The sequence below is a fragment of the Callorhinus ursinus genome, unplaced genomic scaffold (genome assembly GCF_003265705.2).
Source record: "Callorhinus ursinus isolate GAN/ISIS: 27379988/994484 unplaced genomic scaffold, GSC_fseal_2.0 scaffold51, whole genome shotgun sequence".
Classification (NCBI taxonomy): domain Eukaryota; kingdom Metazoa; phylum Chordata; class Mammalia; order Carnivora; family Otariidae; genus Callorhinus; species Callorhinus ursinus.
In genome coordinates this window covers 6,376,363-6,398,016 of record NW_027397113.1, presented here as the reverse complement: position 1 = coordinate 6,398,016, position 21,654 = coordinate 6,376,363, and the positions used below count along the sequence as shown (strand labels likewise).

The 21,654-nt window shown below is 59.7% G+C and overlaps 1 protein-coding gene across 17 annotated transcripts in view; it reads right to left on the bottom strand.

Moving 5' to 3' along the window:
- Nucleotides 1–21,654, bottom strand: part of NRXN2 (neurexin 2) — a 98,202-nt gene that overhangs the window by 34,540 nt on the left and 42,008 nt on the right. For 7 of the 17 annotated variants that reach the window (XM_025879285.2, XM_073883520.1, XM_073883519.1 and 4 more), the window contains 8 exons: nt 20,093–20,479; nt 19,711–19,914; nt 13,612–13,638; nt 11,946–12,065; nt 11,216–11,597; nt 10,394–10,584; nt 8,619–8,792; nt 8,154–8,273 (listed from right to left, as the gene is read on the bottom strand). In XM_025879285.2, coding sequence (XP_025735070.1) covers nt 8,154–8,273; nt 8,619–8,792; nt 10,394–10,584; nt 11,216–11,597; nt 11,946–12,065; nt 13,612–13,638; nt 19,711–19,914; nt 20,093–20,479 — 1,605 coding nt within the window. Of the gene's footprint in view, nt 1–2,560; nt 3,624–8,153; nt 8,274–8,618; nt 8,793–10,393; nt 10,585–11,215; nt 11,598–11,945; nt 12,075–13,611; nt 13,639–19,710; nt 19,915–20,092; nt 20,480–21,654 lie in introns of those variants that run through there. The other 10 variants (XM_073883518.1, XM_073883524.1, XM_073883525.1 and 7 more) reach the window with 5 other exon arrangements.

Sequence of the window (21,654 nt, the reverse complement as noted above, 5' to 3'; positions counted from 1 at the left end):
CTGAGCCAACTCCTTTCTCGATCCCTTCCTCTTTCACCTCTGGTCCTCTGGCCCTCCCTGCACACACTCTCCCCCAACATCCCTGCCTCCCCTTCTGTGTCTCACCCCTCCATGTCTCGCCTCAGTGCGCAGAAAGACTGTGTCCTATCTGGGCCCCTTTGGGAGCAACACTGGGCCTCTGGGGAGCCAGAGGAGCGATGAAGAGGAGGGAGGAAGGCACAGAGGGCCAGAGAGCTCGTGGGGAGAAGAAGAGAGTCAAGAGTCGGAGAAGGTGCAGGCTGGGAAAGTGGAGGAAGAGGGAGCCGAGAGAGAGTGCTGCATGGAGAGGACCCTAGCTGGGGCAGGGACAGACATGAGCAGAGGGACGCTGAGCTGGGTAAGAGAGAAGAAAGCAATGGCGAGGGGGCTGGGAAGGGGCCATTCTTGGGAAGTGGACAAAGACGGCATAGAGGCATGAAAAATGAGCTAAAGACGAAGTAAGAGAGCAGAGGAGAGCAGAAACGGGGTGAAAAGATTGGAAGGGACATGGGGCAAAGGTTGGGAAGCAAGGATGGACAGATGCGGAGCGGGACTAGGGAGGCAGAGGTGAGCGCAGACCCGGTAGGCCTGAGAGGCATGGCCGGGAAGGGAGGAAGACATAAGCGTGGAAGATGAGGGGGGAACAAAAGTGGAGTAAAAAAAAAAGAGAGAGAGAGAGAGAGAGGTGATGGATGGGCAGAAATGGGAAGTGATGGAAGCACAGAAATGGGAGGCAACAAAGGTACAGAGTGAGACCTGGTGACAGTACAGTGATGAGAGCCCAGGAGAGTCAAGATAAAAGATGATGGGAGCTTGGAGATGTCAGGACACCATGGGAGTCAAGATGGGAGGTGATGGGGGCACAGGTGTAGGAGGTGAAGGAGGTACAGAGATGGGAGGTGATGGGGCAAAGGTCTAGGAGGTGAAGGAGGTACAGAGATGGGAGGTGATAGGGGACAGGTCTAGGAGGCGAAAGAGGTCCAGAGATGGGAGGTGATGGGGGACGGGTCTAGGAGGCGAAGGAGGTACAGAGATGGGAGGTGATGTAAGTGCAGAAGCAGGAAGTAAGAGAGGTACAGAGTTGGGGGGCCCCCTATGGAAACTGATGGCAGTATACAGGGAAGGGAAGTGATGAGTGGACTAAAATGGGAGGTGATGGAGCCTCTGGGATGGGAGGTGACAGGGGGTCTGAGGTGGAATGTGGAGGGACTGAGGTGGGAAGTGATGGGGTCTGGCATGGAAACGAGGTGAAATGGGAAGGTGGCCGGACGCGGAGGTGATGGATAGTGCACAGACAGAAGGTGTGGGGTGCGGTGATGGGAAGTGAGAGTCCACAAGACCAGAAAGGACAGAGATGGAAGGTGACAGGTACAGAGTCAGAAATGGCATCCAGAGAACCTTGGGGTTGAAGCTATGAAGTGATGAGGGACCTGAGACGGGAGGTGACACAGGCCGGAAACAAGTGATAGAGGTTGGAACTGGAAGGTGATGAGGTCTGAGAGGGAAGATGAAGTAGGTTTTGAGATGGAAGGTTATGAGGGGCTGAGATAAGAGGTGACAGTGGGAAGTAAGAAAGGCCTGCCACAAGAGGCGATGGGGAGACTGGGTGGGGAGGTGATGGGGAGCCTGCCGTGGGGGTGACGGGGTGATAGGGAGGCTGGAATGGGGATGAGGGAGAGACTGGGCGGAGGGGTGATGGGGAGATGGGCTGGGAGATTACAGGGAGCCTGGGTTGGAAGGTGATGGAGAGCCCAGGATGGGGGAATGTAATCTCTAAGCAACTGGGCTGCAGAGGTGAGAGATGCTGGGGGTCAGAGGTGGAGGTAGGGCAGAGAAGAAGGGGCATGCAAAGGAGAAAGGAAGCTGGGAGAGGGCTGGGACAGTGGAGGGAGCCGCCTGTTTGGGAGGTGATGGAAGGACAGTAGGGGGAACAGAAAGGAAGGTTGCTGGAGGGACAGAGGGGAAACAGACGGACATGGAGAGGTGAAAGAGGAAAGGATGGCACATGTCAGAGGCCGAGATGACAGATGGGACAGAGGGGAGCACAGGTGGGGGGACACAGATAAGAACCCAGGCACAGAGATGCTAGAGCAGCCATGGGAAGGTAGGGAGAGACAGAGGTGGAGGTAAGGCGGCTGGGGAGATGGTAAGGGGCAGAGATGGAGGAGACGATGAGGGAGAGAGATCGGGTAGGGGCGAGCCGGACGGAGGATGAAAGGACAGAGACCGGGAGGGGACGGAGCGGAAACAGGAAGGTGATGACAAACCCCAGACGGGGAGAAGGAGGTGAAGGTGAGGCAAGAGATGAGTGATGGAGGCAGAGCTGAGGGCGAGGCAGGAAGGGGCTGTTGGAGAGGCGAGGGCGGGGCTGAGAAGATGGGAGCCGGAGCTGGCCGGTGAGGGAGCGCGGGCCCTCGAAGCGGAGGGCGCCGAGCCCGGCGCGCACAAGCCGGGGTGCGGCCCGCGGGGCCAGGGCCGCGCGCACGGGAGGCCCGGGGAGGGGGCGTGGGGGGGGGCGGCCGGCCACGGCAGCGCCACTTACCGTGCCCGCCGCGGGTGAGGAAGGGCATGCGGTTGATGGCGATGGGCACGGTGCCGTGCTTGCTGTGGAAGTGGTGGACGTGGTGGGTGGTGCTGAGGCTGGAGGAGACCCGGGCCCCCTCGGCCGCCCCCAGCAACAGCAGCAGCAGCAGCAGCAGCGGCGGCGGCGGCGTCAGGGGCCCGGCCAGGGCGGGGGGGCGGCGCGGGCACCCCCCCGGCCCGCTCCCCCCGGGGGGCATTTCGGCCCGGGGGCGGCCGCCTCACAGCCCCATGGCCGGGGGCGGGGACGCGGGGCTGCGCAGCCCCGCGAAGCCCCCCTCCGGCTCCGAGCCCCGGGAGGGGGGGGTAAGGGGGTGAAGAGAAGGAAAACCAGAGCCCAAGCCTCGGTCCGGAGCCAACGAAATCAACTGGATCCCGCCGGGGAATCCGAGGTCCGCCGAGCGGCAACGCCAAGGTCCAAGACGCCTGGGTCCATCCCGAGGAGCTAAGGGGCTGCCCGCATCCCGGCGGGGTCGGAGCGGCGCAGGGGGGCCGTCAGAAACCCGGGGGAGCGCCCGGGGGAGGGGGCATGGTGCTGGGTGGGGAGGCAGGGGAGGCGCGGGGGCCAAGCAGGGATGGGAGAGCGGGGGAAATCCTGCGGAAAAACCGAGCTAGGGGGGAGGGGGACTGGAGGGGAGAAGAGGGAGATCGACGGAGACTAGGGCCGGCCGCGCCGCTGCTGCCGCTGCCGCCCGACGGAAGCCCGGGGAAAGGAGGGAGCGGCCGAGGTGGGGGGGGGGCGGGAGAAGGGAGGAGGGAAGCAAATCCGGGTGAGGGGGGAATGAAGGCAGGAGAGGAGGGGAGAGGAGAGGAGGGGAGCGGGGCTGAGCAGAGGAAAGGCGCGAGCCTGCGAGATTCCGGCGGAGAGATGGAGGCAGCGGAGTGTTGCTGCAGAGGCTGAGGGCTGGAAGAGAGAGGGAGGGAGGGAGACAGGGAGGGAGGAAAGGAGAGGAGTGGAGAGGGGAGGGGAGAAGGAGCGCGGGAGGAGGAGGGGGCAGGGCAGAGGGACCCGAGCGGCTCCCGATCTGCGGGCGGCGCTGGGCAGCTCCGCCGCACGGCACCTGGCTAGCCCGCTAGGCGCTCGCCTCTCCTCTGCGCGCGCCCCGCCCCTCCCCCGCTCCGGGCGCGCGCACCCCTCCCGCCGGCCTCAGAGAAGAGGCCCTGCTGAATAATTGAACAGGACTGAGGCTAGCAAGAGAAGCAGCTCTCTTCCTCCTCCTTCCCTTCCCCCGCACCTGGACGAACCCCAGTAGGGCTCTCTGGTCCAGCACGCAGAGATGTGGCCACGGCCACCTCTGCACGCACCCCTCGGAACACACGTGCACGCTAGGATGTGGACGGGTGTGGAGACACCCACGTGCCCATACAGGCACCAGTGAGCGCGCAGACACACACAGGCTCAGACACATACATGCATACATGTGCTCATAGACACTGGCACACAGACTCACACTCAGCGCGGGGGAGGGGCACGGGGTATACACATGGACAGAGGCACACATCCGCGCACACAGACATGTTTGGCCACAAGTGATGAACGGCCAACATACACAGAGACACCTCCTCCCAGCTTACCCTCCAAAAACAATGACCCAGAGCCTCAAAGGTACTCAAGAGTAAGACATGTCACACACGCATACAGTCTTCTCACCATCTCCCCCAAAGGATGCTCCCCTACCCCCTGGACACCCCTGCTGGACTCCTCCAGTCCTTCCTCTCAACTCCCCCTGCCCCTCCACCAGCCTCAACCTCTCCCTCCACGGAGTTTTGAGGACACCTGTCCCCTGAGTGTCCCACATAGGACAAAACCCTTCCTGGGTCACTTATGTTCAGCTGAGGAAGCCACTTAATCTAGGTGCCCCTCCACTGGGATCTGCTCCCTCCCCACTTACCATAGCCCAAGAGGTAAGTGCAGAGAGTCTCCCTTCCCCTCATCTGGATGTGACCTCTGCACCCACATCAATCTGGGTTGGGTTAGGACCAGGGAAGGGGGAGGTATGTGGGGGGGAGCCAGAGGGTAGAGAAAGGAAAAGGGAGGGAGGTGGACACGGACCTGGAAGGAGCCAAAGAAATAGTGGGGTAGAGTGGGGAGGAGAGGTGGTGAAGAAAGGGCAAAAGGAAGGGGGAGGTGATGTGAGAAAGGGGAGAGAGAATGGGGGCGCCCAGGGAGGGAGGGCTGGCTCCTGCTTATCCATTCTGAATTCCATCTTGGAGCAAAAACTGTCACCAAGAGCCGCGCACGTGCTTCAAGCGGCTCCCGAATGCAGTCAGCACCCGGGACAGCTCCTCTGTTGCCACTGCCACCTCCCCAACCTCTTGAGCTGACAGGGGCTCCCATTTGGCCTCAGGCCCTCCAGAAGTGAAGAAGGGGTTCCTCAGAAGAGAAGGCTACAAGGTGCTACAGGGCTTCAGAAGGGAGGAGAGACGGCAGCCTGCGAAGCAGGGCTGGGGTCCGCCAAAGCCTTGTCCTCCGGCCCTCTCCATCCCATTCTTAGGCCCCTGGCTCCGGAATAGAGACTGACAAAGCTCTGAGCAGGCAGAAAATGTATGGTCCCCGAGGGAGGGAGGGAGGGGCCTGTGGCAGCGAGAGGAGAGGAAGGGAAACCGCCTAGAGGCCAATCAATATCAGTGAGTGGGAAGTGGAGAGAGTTGGAGGGGGTGACGCTGGGGAGCGAGGGGAGAGACAGAGGGTACAAAAGAAGAGAGGTGTGCAAGAGATCAATAGAGGCTGCAGAGAGGGACAGAGCAAGAGGATGAGCTGAGAAACAGAGACAGGGGCAGACCTGCCTGCCTGCGAGGGGCGGGCTCTGGAAGACAGAACCCCGGAGCAGAACTGATGGGAGCGCCTGCGTCCCGAACCAGAGTGCCTGGGTCCTGAACCCCAGCCCCATGGCAGGGAGTGTCCCTCCTTCTCTCTTCCCTTCCTCTCTCGCTTCATATTCTCTTTTTCATTCTCTCTCCACTTTCCTCTCTCTCAGGGCAGAGATGGGCTCCCTCCTGTTAAATCTCCTGCCTTCTCAGAGCAGACTAATGAGCCTTAAAGGGACACAGAGGTCCTTCACACCCCATGTCACAGATGGAGAAACTGAGGCCACAAGTTGGGAAAGGCTGTCCTGAATGAAGGTCAGACCTCTCCTCATCCCGGTCTCTCCCCCACGAGACAACCCCAACCCTCTGAAGACACCCTGGCCAGGCCCACCCTCCTCCCTGTCTTCAGGCACAGAGCTCCTTGGTGCCCATGGGTAGAGTGAACTGAACAGGCCTCTCGGCCAGGTTCCTGCTTGGCCTTGTGCCTCAATCGGGCCCCGACAAGACCAGCCATAGAGAGGCAGCATGAACAAGAAATAGCCGAGTGTGGAGACTTAGGAGACACAACCCCCAGAGAAGAGGGAAGTATGGTTTGGGGAGCAACGGCAGAGCCCCCAGCCCCAGGTTCCCGCCCTGCCCTTCTCAGAAGGTCCCCCAGGGCTGGCATTTGGAGAAACAGCAGGCAGAATCCCGCCGGCTGCCAGGCTGCACCCACCTTGTCTTTACCTGCATGGTTTTGCTCAGGCTCTGCCACCAGACACACAGACCAATGCTAGGGGATGGTGATTCTTCCCGAGACGTGCCCTGCTCCCCAGCCCCGATTACCCCTGCCTCCCACCTGCCTGGAACCTGGAAAAGCTGTTCCAGCCTCTCTTCCCACCCTTGCTAAAAGATGGCGTGACTCCCTAAACCCCCACCAATCACTATGCTGGCTTCCAGAAGGCTCCAGTGTGTGGGGCTGTAGTAGTGACAATGGGCAGTGGCATTTCTTGACTGTGATCCCTTGCACCGCAGGCAAGAAATGCCCACTATTAGCAACCCCAGCACCCGGGCCTAAATGAGCAGCAGGAGGTAACAGAGGCAGCAGCTCCTAGGGCCTAGCTGCACTCTGCCCCCAGCACCCTAGGACTTAGGGCATGCGGCCTCGTGGTCTTCATCAGTTAAACAGGACGGTTGGTCTCCATCCCCTGACTTCATTGAGGAACAAATTCAAAGGGCCCTGTAAGCTGCCAAACACTAAACAAGCAGCGAACATTGCTACTATTAAGCAGCAAAGTTACCACCATCTCCAGATCTCCTGTGTATAGCAACCAAGCTGGGTAGAAAGAGGCCCAGCCCTGTCTTTATTCCCCAGCAGCCAGGGCTCGAGTGTCCCTGAGGTGGCCCTCGTCTGGGGGCTTTGGAAGGAACAGAGGGTAGCAGGTCAGACGAGAAAATCCTGGAGATAAGAGGGGGATGTGGAGGTTCTCAAGGCTGGGCCATGCCTGAGAGCACCAGGACAACGCTGAGGGAGACGGGCGAGACACACTTCCAGAGGAGAAGGAAAAAACCAAGGCCTGCCCAAGAGCCCAAGCCCCCAAACAGGCAGGTTTATCCTGGACTCAGGACTCAAGCCCAGACGACGAAGGCTCCAAGGTCTGTCACGGAGGCAAGGCAGCAACCCCAGTTCTTAGCACAGATCTACTATTAACTACCCCCCAGAAATCCACCCACCCCTCCGGGCCTCGGTTTCCATCTTTGTAAAATGAAGAAGCCCAGTGCTGCATTGTGGTGTGTGTGTGTGTGTGTGTGTGTTTGTGTGTGTGTGTGTGTGTGTGTGTGTGTGTGTATCTTTCTGCAGGCCTCTGACTTGTCACATCCCTGGTCTCTCAGCAGGGCTACGCCAAGGAAGACCATTCAGGTGATGCCTGAGAAGGCTGCCCTCTCCCCAGCTGCTGTCCCAGCCCAATCAACCAAGAGAAACGCCACAGCCCCCCTCAGACAGGAGGTCACCTCTCTCCACTGCCTGCCCCAAGCTCTCCCCAGCTGCTGGCCACCAACCACGAGGGAGTGGAGACTGCTGCTCACCCTGCCCTCTCCAGGGAGGGGCCTTAAACGACATGCAAGTTGGCAGACAGATGCCCAGACGGGGAGGAGAAGAACCAGACAAGAACACGGAGGAGTGTCCTTGTGGCCCCAAGGGACAACCTGCAGAGATTTTCCGGGGGGCAGGGGGGACAAGGGACCTGCACAGCCGGGGTCTAGGGAAGCCAGCTGGGCCTGGCCTCCCGGGAACTGAGCCTGAGCCTGCCCCTTGGGAGTGGGCCCACTCTGGGCAAGAAATAAGAGACTTCCACTGCATGCTTTGGAGGGCACCAGAGGAAAGGGGGTGCAGGTCAATGCCTGCCCCCTATCCTGCACCATAGCGTGTATGTGGAGCTACAAATAAGACACGGAAGACTATCACCCAAATCTCACGGGAATAGCAACAGAGGCTGATGCCTTTGGTTATAGGTGAAGGGAGCAGTGTCCAACCAGCTCCGACCGAGGAGAGGAGGCCATCTGTCAACAGATCGCCCCAGGGACTCAGCAGCAGCAATCCTGCACAGGCCCAAAAGAAAAGACTCCAGAGTGGACCGTAGCCAGCAGCACCCCTGGCTCTCGTGGCAGGAAGGGATAAGAAAGAAGTGGCGTGGCTCTCGGAGACTCCCCCCCGCTCCCAGAAAGTCCCCATAGCTGGGCATAACCCCCCCTCCCCGGGCACTCACGGTCGTTGCAGACAGGGCCTCCATAGGAAGTCATGGTGCAGTCACAGGTGAAGCCGTCCCACTGCTGCAGGCAAACGCCCTGGTTGGCACAGGACTCTTCGGTGCAGGTGGTGCTGGGGCCTGGAAGAGGCAGGAGGAAGGAACACCCCCCGTTCAGCCAAGCCCCTTCCCTCCCCAGGAGGTGTGGAAGCTTCAGAGCCAGGCGGGAGGTCCTGCTCTCAACCCTGCCAGATTGGAAGGGACAAATCCTGACAGGGGCATGGGGGGCAGGGAGCGGACGGGTGCTCAGGAACTGCTAGGCTGGGCCTCGAACTATGATAAGGGGCCAGGGTGAGAGGCAACAGGAAGGGCAAACAACCCTTCACCCCCTGCACCCCTGCCCCAGAGCCGCCCCGATGCACCCCTTGCAGCTTGGCCCTCCTGCAGCCTGCAGAATCACCCCTAACTCCTCCACCCTCCACTCACCATCGCAGCCCCTCTCCACCTGCCCGATGCGGTGCAGGGCGTCAGCGATGAGGTCTGGGAGGCGTCCGTTGAGGTCCACTGAGGCCAGGCAGCCCTGAAAGCCATCCCGGGAGGCCACCAGCTTGGGCAGGTTGCTGAACATGTTCTTGCTCAGACCACCAATGTACAGCTCCCCTGTAAAGGGGGGAGGGTCAAAACCTCAGCATCCTGGCCCCCGGTCCCTTCCCAGGACACCAGCCTCTGGTTGACAAGTCCTCCTAGCCTGCAGCATCCCCTCCCAGGCTCCAGTTTCCATACAGAGATCCCACGACCCACCCCACCTCTTCCTCCTTCTTTCTCCACTTTGCCATCTGTCTGCTCCCCTCCCAGAGAAGCCCAGATGCCCAGGGCGGGCTTGCTTGGGGGGGGGGGGGTGGGGAGCAGCTGGAAGAACGGGTTCCGTGAGCTCTCCCACACATCTGATTCCAGTTCCGGCCTGTAATCAGGGCCTTTCAGAGACGTGATGCCCTCCCTGGGCCCCTCCCACTCCCTCCCTTCTCCCTGTTCCCAGGGCTTCTTCAGGCCTCCCCCAGCCAGTTCTCACTTCCCTCCCGGGTGCTCTAACCCAGCTCCCTTTCCCCAACAGCTGGGGCTGGACCTGGGGACTGTGAGTGACTCCAGAAAGCAGTTCTCCTCAGGGACACTTGACCCCACGCCCCGCTGCCTGGCCACATCACACCCAACTCCCTGGAAATCTTGGCCAGCCCATCGCAGAGCTTCGGCAAGACACAGTCTTGGCCACTGGCTCCTCAAAACACAGAGGAGCCCAGACCCCCACCCTCGGGTTTGCCGCCCCGGATTCCCTGTGACACACTGCCCCCTTCTGGGAGCTGGGGGGACTGGCAGCACTCTGACGGCACCAGACCCAGCTTCTAGCTCCAACTCTGCCTCCAGCTCACTGGCCTCTGAAGCTCCCATTTTCTCCTCTCCAAGAGGGGGGTGAATTCAAGAGGGTCTCTGAGGACCCTCCCCAAGTCCACACAGTCTGAGTCACACTGACACGCAGGGGTCCCCATGGGCCTGAGGCCTGCCTGGGGCGAGTGGAGGCCGCTCATGCTGCCCCGGTGGGCTCTGGAGAAGCTGCAGGGCTCATCTTCACTCCTGGTCCAACACCCGGGCTCTAGGCTCCTTCCCTGCTCTCTCAAGCACCCATTCTGAGGGCAGGCGTTGGTGACTTTGAGAGCTTCCCAGAGGCCCTGGGGAATGCGTGACCCTGGTGTGACACAGAGCCTACAGGGGAGCCCGGGTCCAAAAGAACCCCCCAAGTCAGCCTAGCCAATGCCCAAACTAGGGCAGCAGACAGGGAGTCCACGACTGCTACTCCCTCCTCCCCTTATCAACTGCCCCCTCCCACCCCACCTGGGGAGGCACCTGCCAGGACGCTGAGCTCCCCATTCTCTTTCAAGCCCTCAGCCAAGGCAGGCTTCTCCGGCTTGGAGGCCCAAGAGGCCTTCAGCAGCCCTGGGCTGCCTACTCCTAGCTCCAGAGCGAGGCCGCCAAGCTCCCCGCAAGGCACATCTTGTGGCCAGGCTTCCCCTGTTGAGGGCAGCCTCAGAGGAGAGCTGAAGAGAAAACATCAGGCTGGACACAGCAGAGAATGGGAATGAGGTGGAAACCACGGTGGCGGTGGAGAGAGAGGATCCCAGGGCCGGGGGAGAGCTAGCTGCGGCCGGGGGCGGGGGGGGGGGGCGGTGTCTGGGTTAGGCCAGGCCTTCTCCACAGGCCCCAGGCCCCACCTTTGAGATCGAGGTTTCGGGCGCCATTGGAGTGCTGCGTGACCGTGCGGGAGTCAATCTTGAGCGTGTGCACATTGCCCGGGTCCCTGGACACCACCACGTTGTGCCACTGGTTGTCATTGACTGGTTTGTCTGAGTTCCCCTTCATCAAGGACGGGCCATTCCCCAGGTCAAACACGTAGTGGATGTACCTGCCCCACAGTAGGGAGGAGACACTGGGTCAAGGCGGGGGCAAAGTTGGGAGGGCAGGGTAAGGAGGAGCAATGGCTCACAAGGGGTCCCAGGTACCACAGGACAAAGGGATAGAGAGGGAGACCCCAGAGTGGAGGGACCAGCCCAATGGCAAGAGGACTCTGGTGTGAAGTCCCATCACGGAGGGAACGTGGGGTTGGAGGGCCACAGAGGAGCCGGCTCCTGAGACAGGCTCAGAAGAGGAGCTGGTCTGGGGAGAGGTCTGTGGGGACAGCAGGGCCCTCTGGGGGCGGGGGCAGGACAGAGCTGCTCTAGGATGGGGTCCTCTCAGGCAAGAGAGGCCGCAGGGGCCGGGCCCTGCCTTCTGCCTGTAGAAAGGGCCTGCCTGAGCCCAGACAGTGAATGGAGGACAGCTGTAACTGGGAGAATCCTGGCGAGCCTGTAACTGGGGAGTCACCAGGGTGGAAGAAGGGGGTGCTGCTTTTCCACCTTGGCTGGCGGCTGGGGACCTGAACCTTGAGCTGTGGTTCAAGGGGACTGGATATCTCAGCCAGCGGCTGGGGGCCAGATCGTGGTCAGTAGGGGAAGGGGATCCCTTCCTCGCCAGCGGTGCCGGGCCCAGCACCTCACCCCTTGACCAGCTCGATGACAATGAAGTCATTGCCGTTGCCCGAGTTGAACAGGAGAAGCCCGTCAGGGGCTGTGGTCTTGAACTGGAAGAAGAGGTGCATGGAAGCGTAGGCTTGGAGCGTGGCGAGCGCCAGGTAGCTGCTGCGACTCTTGAAGGTGACCGGATCGGCCACAATGGCCCGTAGGCCGAAGCGAGCGTTGAGCTCGCAGTAGGTGATGTCACCATCCTTACACTGGTCCATGTAGGGTTGGCCGTTGAACACCAGCCCGCTCAGGTGCCCGATGAAGTTGGAGGGCACCACGGAGATGAAGCGTCGCTCCGTCATGATGCCCGTCTCGATGTTGTGGAACTCCAGCCGCGTATGGGCTCCTGCCATCTGTCCTGCTCGGGGCCAGACACAGAGATGAGGTGGGCAGATGGGGAGCATTTCCGGGGCTGGGCCTCGGGTCCCCCAGGAGCCTCCCCTCCACACAAGGGCCTCGGGGGGAGGGATGCCGGCAGCTGGGCCTTGGAGAAGCTGGCCGACCCTCTGATCCAGCACTCACGGGCATCCGGGGCTGTGCTGCCTGCAAGGAGCCCCCCCTAATATACCACTCCTCAGGGAGAAATGGCAGCCGTAGCTTGCCAGAATGCTGCCCCGGGGAGGGAGGCCCAGGCAGTTTTCACCAAGAAGAGAGCCATCCACAGGCCACTGGAGATGTAGCCACTCCCTGGTCTCAGAGCACTTACCCTCGACGGTGACATTGTCCACAGACAGCTGCAAGCTCTTGCCACGCCGCACCACCCTCACCGTGTGCCACTCGTTGTCGTTGAGCTTGTGGCCCGCAAAGAGCGTCTCGGGGCCTTTACCTGCGGCACCAAGGGGGGAGTGAGCACGGCACTCCCACACGCCCGCATATGGCTTCCTGTGCCGCCCCAAGCGCACACAGTCTCGCCCCCGTGCACACAGGTGCACACACACAGCTTGCGGCACCTCTTCAGCCGTGCCACGCACCCACACACACAAGGACACAGGCTCGCACGGTGGTTCCACACCCCGTCATAAATCCAGATAGCAGTACTGCCACTTTGTGCGACTTCCAAGGGCGTCATTGGAATAGAGTCTGATGGGAAAGGTGCCTCTAGACTGGTGCCCTGAGGCCCTGCACACAGACACTCATACCTACAACCAATATTTTCCTTCCAAGTCTTCTAAGGAACTTCAATGTCAGTGTGTGTAGCCAGCAGTGAGATTCCCAGCATATAGGCATAGACCTATAATTTTCAAAAATACAGAGCATTACCATGCCCCCACGTGTGAGTCTGCACCCACAGCTCCATTGCTGGCAGTGAAACCTTCGTACAGACACGCAGCTCCCCCATCTCCGGAGGGACCCCGTGGGACCCTTCTGTATACAACTGGTTAACTCCACACACCTGGACATGCGACCACACACACAGCGCAGCCAACATGGCCAGAGAGGGGAACCTTTCTTAGGAATCATGACCATTTCTTCAAGACCAGGATTATCCGGTCCCAAGTCTAGGATGAAATATGTTTCTGTAGAATGATGCTACACCGCGCTGCACACCCAGATCACCACCGGGCCCCCCCAGGGCTCAGGCCAGCGGGGACCAGGCTCACCAGGCATGCGCACACAGAGACCAAACACCCACAGAGACATGCTGAGCACACACAGCCCCTCTGCCGGCATCTGCCGTGCCCCCGGGCTCTCTTGCGTGACATCAGGGCACACCATGCAGAAACACTCTCTTGGAGACGGAACATTGAGCCCAGCACGCTGGAATGCTCAGAATGTCCACACCTGCTCTCCATCTCACCCCAGCCGAGAGCTTCCCCGTCCCCTCTGAATGCACCCCAAGCTTGGCAGGAGCTCAGCCCCCACCCGCCACAGGAGCTGTGGAGGGCTGAACTTTGAAGCCCTGACCCTGTTCCCCTAGCCTCATCTTATTTCTTGTGTGCCTCGCCCTCCCCCTTGTGGCCACCTCTGGAGCTGCAGTGGAATGTCCCCGCTCCTCGACGGCTTCTTCTGGCCGTAGGGTAGGGCGGTGGGAACTTCCTGCGGGCCGTGGGCCTTCCTGCGGGAGGTGCCACCAAGGCTTTGCCCCACCCTCCTGAGGACTTGAGATGACGAGGCTTCCTGGCCTTCCTTTGCCCAGACCTAGGGAGCATGCTGACCCACGGTCCTCCACCAACTCTTCCTGGTTCAGCGTCACTGGGCCCGTTCTGCCCTCCACAGCCACTCCATCCCCACCCACCCTCATGCCTGCTCCCCTCCCCACACCCACTACCCAGCCCCCACACAAGCTAGCTCCCCGCTATCCCTCCCCAGATCCCAGCGTCCAGCATCCCAGGCCCCTGGGGGCTCTGCAGAAGAAGAGGGAAGCCACTTACTGGGTGCGCAGCCGACGCGCAGGCAGTCTGGGGGGGCCATGGGGCGGGCAGAGGGGGAGGGAAGACAAAAAGGCAGAACAAGTTTTTTGTTTTTTTGTTTTTTTTTTTTTTTACATCCTTCACAGGCAGGGGTGTCTGCGGGCGGGGGTTCCCCCCAGGACCACTTTCCGGGGACCACGCGTGCCCAGGTGCTCTCTCCCCTTCCTCAGTTGGACCCCTGTCCCTCCTGCCCCCAAGAGGGCTCCAACCCTCCCCAGAGCTGGGAGGCAGGGCAGTCAGGTGATGGGAAGAGGGCTTGCGTCTCCCTCAGAGGGGCCCAGGCCTCTCATGTCTGAGGGAGATGGGCACCTTGGGGATCCCAGTCGTACAGGGGATCATAGTGGGGCTGCAGGCTTGACCAACCCCATAGCTCCACATCTCCGGGAGTTGGATGGGGAAGGCCAGAATCTCTGCATCCCCTGCTCTGGGACGACTCCCTGGCTCAGAGCCCAAGTTGTGACACGTCACTCCCCATGCCCCCTGGGCTCTGAGCTAAATGGAGGGGTCTGCCCCAGGGCTCCCTTCCCGAGGCCATCCACCTCCCAAAGTCTCAGGGGGCCAGCACCACCCCTCCAGGAACCTTCCTTCTACCCTTCCTAACACGGAGGATGCCAGGCTGCCACTGGGGACTGGAGTGATCTCTCACCCTGAAGAGCAACTAGCATCAATCTGTTCTCCAAAGGAGGGGCCAGGGCCTCACAGGTGGGGATACCAAGGCCCCCACAGTATGATTCCAGAGGACACCCAGCGAGTCAGGGACAGGCAGGCACCATAGGCTAAGTCTCCTGCCCCTGCTCCAGCCCCAGCATTGCTATCCTATGACTCCAGGGTCAGCGGGCCCCATGTGGCCAGAAAGCACGCTATCTACACAGAATTGCAGCCCAGGGCCCCAGGGCCTTGGGCCAACCCCCACCCCCCCTCGATGGGACACATTATCCACACCGTCAGTCAGCCAGCCTTACAGAGGGAATGGAACACTAGGGTCTTACGAAGTCGGGAATTAGGGCCCTTTGGACACCTGCACCACACCATCGGACCCAGACAGCCTAGGGCTGCAGAAGCCCTACACCCTGAGGCAGAGGAGCTGGGTCCTAATCTCATTATGTGGCTGTGGGCAAATCTCCTTTCTCTGAGCCTCAGTTTTCCTCCCTGTGAGCTGAGAACAAGAAAGAGGGGCTCAGCGGGGCGGGCCCTTGTCTTTCAGAAAAGGGGCAGTTTCCAGCAATATCCTGGCATCCTATGGCTCCTCCCAGAGCAGGCTCTGCCCACAGCCCTACACCCAGGAAACAAAGGCGGGGGCAGCTGGCATCCCTTGGACCCCTGAAGGTTCCTGCAGTGGAGGTGAACGGATTCCCCTGTGGCTCTGGGGGCATGGGCCCCTCGGGCAGTACGGCTGAGCTCCACACGCGTTGTCAACCGCGACAGAAGAGTGGGGGGAGCAGCCGGGACCCTGAGCCACTGCCTGGCACCAAGGGAGGGAAGAGGAAGCAGAGGGAGGCCAAGGAGCAGATTCAGGGGAAAGTCAGAGGCCCAGTGAGAAGGAGGTCGAGAGGCTGCAGAGAGAAAAGAGGAAGGAAGGGGGAGCTGAGGGAAGGAGAAGCTAGGTGGAGGGAGGGGAAGAACGTCGGGGTGAGGGTGGGAGGGTGCCAGGCCTGGAGTCGGGTCACGGGGGCTCTCTTCGGGCCAGCAGAGCCTTCACCAATGAAGGGTCCAAAAAAGAAAAAAGGGGCTGGAAGGGCAGGCCGATCCCCTGTTGGGAAAAGCTCAGTTCTTCCCCTCCCCAGCAGGGGAGTGCCAGGAATGGGGGTCCATCTGTCCAGAGAAGAGGTGTTGGCTCCAGGTCCACCCCCTGCAAGGACCCCACCCTCAGAAGCCCCGCTCCAGCGGGCTCTGAGGACAGCAAACACCCTGTGAAGATGGGTACTGCGGGAAGGAGCCAGCGCCATCCCAGAGGCAGGCAGAAAGTGGGGGTGAGAGAGGGCACCAGCCTTCTGTGCGCCCACCCGCCCGGAGCCCAGCTCAGGCAGCACTAGCGAGCGACTTGTTAGCTAGTGACCTGTGCCTCAGGTGCTGGGAAGGAATGGAAGTGACAGGTCTGTGCAGACCCACCAAGGTCCTGGCTGGACATAGAGACCAGGATGAGGGGATGAGCGTGTGAGGAAACAGGTGGGAAAGGTCACCTGCATGTTAAGGAACCCAGGGTAAAGAACCTAGGCTTTCCATCCGCACCCCACCTGATCCCCTGCCCCACCCAGACCACACAGATCCCACAGATTGTAGATGGTGGGCCCAAGGCTCCTAGGCAAGGAGCCTCAGGAGCCCACTGGCCAGAAGCTCATCTCAGAAGTGACATCAAAGAGCGGCAGCCTGCAGTTCTTGTTCAGAGCAATCTCCCCGGCAGCCCAGGCTATGGGAGGAGTTTGAGAACCACTGACAGCTCCCCCCAACCATGGGAACGAAGCACCCTTCCATGGCCTCGGGGATTAACAGGCTTTGGAACGTAATGTGTATTCAGCCTCATTTACGACAAGAACGAGTCAGGCTTACTCTGTATGGCCTGAGAGGGCAGAACTAGGTCCACAAGTGGGAACTTCAGAAGGGGCGGTTGACATGAAGGAGAAATGACCCAATGATTAGAGTGGCCATCAGAGGCGGGGAGCTCCTGACATGGGCGTCTGAGCAGAGATGGAGGAGCTAATGGTAATTCACACATGGGCCGGGGAGGGGACGGGGCATGCTGGCTGGAGGAGATAACTTCTAAGGGTAGCTCCAGCTTGGAGATTCTCCTATTACAATATGCCCTTCACGTCAGCCTCACGGACAGCTGGATCTTCAGGGGCACGCCTGGTGGAGGGCAACAGGGACAGGCCAGGCTGGGCAATGGCCCAAGAGGCCATACCAAGGGCAAAAGGACCCAGGAACACAGGTCACAGTGGAACAGGGTGAAGAATCCAGGGGACTCTAATGTTCTCTGGGGACAGAAATCAACCACCTGCTCAGAGGCTGCAGACAGCAGAGCTTTGGGTACTTGCTCAGTGTCTGCAGGCCAAGGGACAGCCAGGAGGCACAGTCCAGTGTCTCTAGCGTCCTCTGCCCAGAAGGACGTAGCGGCTCCTGGTTGGCCCTTCGTGGCCCAGCAAACGCCCCGCCTCCTGAAGCTGGCACTGAGGACCTCCTCCCAGCTGCCCCACCAAGTGGCCACCGGCAGCCTCACTTTCCTCTTTAGGACCCAGCACCAAGTCTGCGTCCTTCCACCGAGCATCTGACAGGTTGCAGAGCTGCCTTCCTTCCCTACAAGATGAGACCTCGAGGCCAGAGAGCAAGGCTTCTCAGGCTTCTCTCTGGTCCCCAGCAGTAAGTCCAGCCCAGGACCAGCCTTGGTGGTGTTCCCCGCCTGTGAGGCCCCACAGGCCCTGGGTAGCAAGCAGATTGGGGAAGCAGGAGTCAGACTGGGTCATGTAGTGTGGAAGCAAGCCTCCAGGCCTGGCTCGAAGCTTACGTCCCTACCCCAGTAAGATTTTCCTTTGAGAAGCCTGGGTGAGTCCCTACATATGTGTCCTGCATCTGTGTAATGCCTTCATTCCCGTTATTCCATCTGAGCCTCAAAACCACCATAGAAGGTAAACAGAGCGAGGATCCTTAACTTCATTTTACAGATAAAACAGAGGCCCAGCAGAGGGGAATGACCTACCCAGCAGTCAAAGAGACCGGGTCTGAAACCCAGATCTCCTGGCCCTAGGCCCAGTGCTCTTCCCATCAGAGCCTGAGGCTGCATGGCTGGGTGCAGATCACACAGCAACCACACGCCTCCCTGTACACATGTCCCTTGGTATTGTGGACAGATGCATCTGCACCAAGCATTTGGTCACGGCTTGTCCTGAGCCATATCAGAGATGGCACCTCTGCATGGGGCCCGGCACAGGCAGGGGTGAGAGGCAGGGACATGGGGCCCGGCACAGGCAGGGGTGAGAGGCAGGGACAGGTGAGAGGTAGGAGGACTGTCTTGCTGGCTGGCATCCTGAGGGCCACCTTCTTCTCTGCCTTCTAAGTACTTATGAGGCACAGACAGAAAAGCATACCGACGGGAAGGAGAGGGTCGATCCTAAGGGTGAAAGGTCCTGAGGACCCACCAGAGAGCATTTTCCTGGCTGAGGACACTGCCTCCTGTCTAATCTAAAAGGAACCCAAGCTTCTTCCCCAGGCACCTAAGACAGCCCAGGCGAGGAAACAGCATCTGCCTTCCCTGCAAACAGAAGGCCAGAGATGTTCCCTACCGTCTCACTCCCCAGCACACAGAACCATGTGCTACTGTGCAGAGAACACACGCCTCCCAGGGCGAAGGCGTCTGTCACACTGGGTCTGGGTACACAGACCAGGAATGTCTGAGGAAGCACGGGGCCACCCATGGGGTCCTGGGCTGGTGCCTTCCTCCCGTGACCATTTCAGAGGGGCCAGGGATGTTGTACAGACCATGAGACATTGGCCAAAGGGAGCCTCCCTTCCCACTTTCCCCCCTGCAGCACTGACACCCAGCACCCACTCTGTGGGCTGTGATGATGGCCCAAAGCAGAGCTTCACAGAGCCCTCATGTTCCCCAACTCTGTGGCCCCAGCCGCCTACACATCTCCCTGCCTCCAGCCCCTGCCCTGCTCGGCAAATCCTTGTCCTAGGAGGACGAAGACCAAGTGGCCAAAAGGGGAAAGGGAAAGACATCGTATAAATTTATTAATGAGGCAATGGATCCCCAAAAGGCCACAGTCTGTCCCACAAGTGGCCTAGAGACCAAAGTTAGGGTGAAACTCCAGATCAAGATTTAAAAGCTCAAAGCTCTGTGTTCTTTCCAGTTGAGACTCCTAATCTGCTCAGAAGAATCCTACCTCTCTTCCTGCCCAGGACACAACAAGTGAGCCTCGTGGCCTGAATCTTCCTATATGGCAGGCCCTTGGGTGCTATACTTCTATGTGCTTAGCGAGTCTAGTATGAAATGGACAGTCATGAGCCCAGCCTGGATGGCTGAGGACCTCCAACTTCCAGTGTTCCCCTGACTGAAAGCCCCACCAAGGCGGGATCCGCGTCTTCCCTACTGTTGTAGGCCAGGGGCAGAAGACACTGGCGCTTACAAAGTGTCCCATAAATATGAGCTAAATGAGTGCACCTGCTGCTTTCTTCCTGCCCCAACAGGACTGATGGTCCCATCCAAACAGACACCCTGGGGATGGCCCGGTGAGGTATGTTCTGGGCAGGAGCCGAGATGGCAAGCCATCTGATGGTGAGGGTCCCTGATGCCCTCCACTCCCCAGTCTGTTAGAGGCAATGGGAAAACACTGTACTTTAGGGCAAATGACCTGGGTTTGAGTCTGGGCTCCTTCCCCAACCACTGCTGGCTTTGTGATGTTGGATGAGTCAGTATGTGAATTTCACAATCTATAAAGCAGGCAAAGCAAAGCCCAGCAGGTGATCTTGTGGCTTCACAGGGCAGCCAAGGGACTCAAACGTGAAAGCAGACAAGGGAAGACATGTCCCGAGTTGTCCAGCGTCACCTGCGCACCTATGACACAGACAGACATGGCTTTTTAAACTCAGAGCAGGTGAGAGTGGCTATGTACATGGCCAGGTCCTCCTCATCTCCAGATGAGCTGCGCTGAGCTCAGGCTTAGCACCACTATAGGCATCCGTGAGTCCTTCCGAAATGAATGAACCAGTGAAAGAGTAAGTGGATGAGCCGACAACCAAGAAGGAGCTATGTTGTTAGGTGTGGATACAGGACAGAAGCCACCAAACCCAAATGAGTGTCCCGGGAGAGCAGCTGCGACACCGAGACACACTTGGATGGATGGCACAGCCATGCTGGGGGTACCCCATACCCGGTGCTGCCAAACATGGAGCATCCCCTACCCTGTGCATCCTTGCTAGAGACGGAGCTCTCAGAGGCACTGACCCAGGGTTGGCACCTCCCCGTTTCCCACTCTCGGTGGCGCCACCACCAGCTTCTCCAGACAGAGGGGGTGTGGTCAGAGGCAAGGACAGGGAAGGGACCAGAACACAGGGTGGGGTGGTTACCGAGGTTGACCGTGAGCTTCATCTGGCCCCCATCCAGCTCGAGGCGCAGGGTGTCGGCGGACTCCCTGGAGGTGGTAGCCATCATTAGCCCGTAGGCCCGCTGGGACATGAAGCGCAGAGACACATCCTCCGCCTCCGTGTGCATGGCATTCGGCAGCATGATCTTCATGTACATGGAGCCATCATAGCTCAGGACCGTGGCCTCTGCCCCAGAAGTGGGGGGAGAGGGAATCGAGGTACAGGTGAAGGCCAGCGGAGGGAGAGAGACCAAGAGGATCGTTACAAGGATGACAGGCCCAGGGCTGGGCTGGGAGGGGCACCCTGAGGAGGCAGGGGCCCAGGGGTGGGCAGCGGGGACACCGGGAATGAAAACCAGCCTCACCTCTCTCACAGACCCGCCCCAGAAAGCCGGTCCCGATGCAGTCACAGACGAAGCGGTTCCAGCCCTCTCGACAGATGCCCCCGTTGCGACAGGGGGCAGAGGTACACTGCTTCAGTGTCTCCCGGGAGCAGAAGGGGGCGATGCCCACCGCCCCCTGAGCCTCGGCCAGGCCCCGAAGGTCTCGGCTGCGCCCGTCGATGAAGAGGTCTCGCACACAGCCCACGTAGCCAGCCCGGAGCGCCGCCGTCCACACCTCCGGGGGCAGAGGCAGGTCCACCCGTCCTCCCTCAGGGAGACCACCCAGGTACAGCTCACTCTCCAGGTCCAGAACCTCACTCTCCCCGGTGGCCAAGAACGGTGTGCTGCGGCTGTTCACTGAGATGGAGCCTAAGAATCAAGGGAGAGTGGGCCTCAGGGACGAAGGCAGGCCTGAGAGTCAACACGGGCCAGAAAGGGACCCCTGGCCTCCCACCCCGTACCCTACAGCAGCCCTGGGCCGGAAACTCAGTCTTAATTTGCAGCTGCAGATACTACTTGACAAAGATTTCAAGTTCAGGAGCTCAGGTGAGCCAGCCCCAGCCCAGCTGTGGTGTGCGGTGGGCCTCTGTCCACACGCCTCCCTCTGCACCCGAGTGAGTCCTCGGGGCATGCACAGCAGTTGGACATGCCCCAAAGGGCTGGATCACTCATGGGTCATCCCCCCGGCCAGTGCCTTAGACCAGAAACCAGAGGCAGAGAACCCTAAGGAGGCTGAAAAGTTTGAATCCAAAGTGTTTTCTTCCTACTAACATTTATTGAACTTTTATGTCAGGCACTCGGCACTTCTCTTATGTCAGAGTCTCGAGGTAACCCTATGAAAATAGCCCTTTATGATCCCATTCTGAAGCGGCAGGTGAGGCTTAGGGAGATTGGGGAACCTGCCCAAAGCACCCCAGAGGGTAAGGAGCAGAGGCAGAGTGCCATCCAGAGCCTGCTGGTCCAACCCTCTGCCTGGTGGACAAAATGGGCAGGCAGATCCGCTCCCAGAGCCCGACACAGGATGACAGTCAGGAGAGGGATGGCCAGGCACAGAGCTCCTGAGTCGTAAGACTTCTTTGGAAGGAAAGGCTGGTTACCTTAGAAAAAAGATTTGGGATCAAGTGGGAGCTTCAAAACCTTTACTGAGATCTTTAAGAAGCAGAAGCCTATAAATTAGAAACTATTCTGTTTACAGTTTTTTCTATACTTTTTCCTTCTTCTGTCCTTTCTCAAGAATTCTTAAGGAAAAAAAAAGTCTTTGGGCACCTGGGTGGCTCAGTCAGTTAAGTGTCTGCCTTCAGCTCAGGTCATGATCCCAGCATCCTGGGATCAAGCCCTGCATCAGGCTCCCTGCTCAGCGAGGAGTCTGCTTCTCCCTCTGCCTCTGCCCCTCCCTCCCACCCCCCCAACCCATCCACTAGTGCACTTGCTTTCTCTCTCTCTCTCTCTCATAAATAAATAAATTTTTTTAAAGATTTTATTTATTTTTTGACAGAGACAGAGACACCAAGAGAGGGAACACAGGCAGGGGGCAGTGGTAGAGG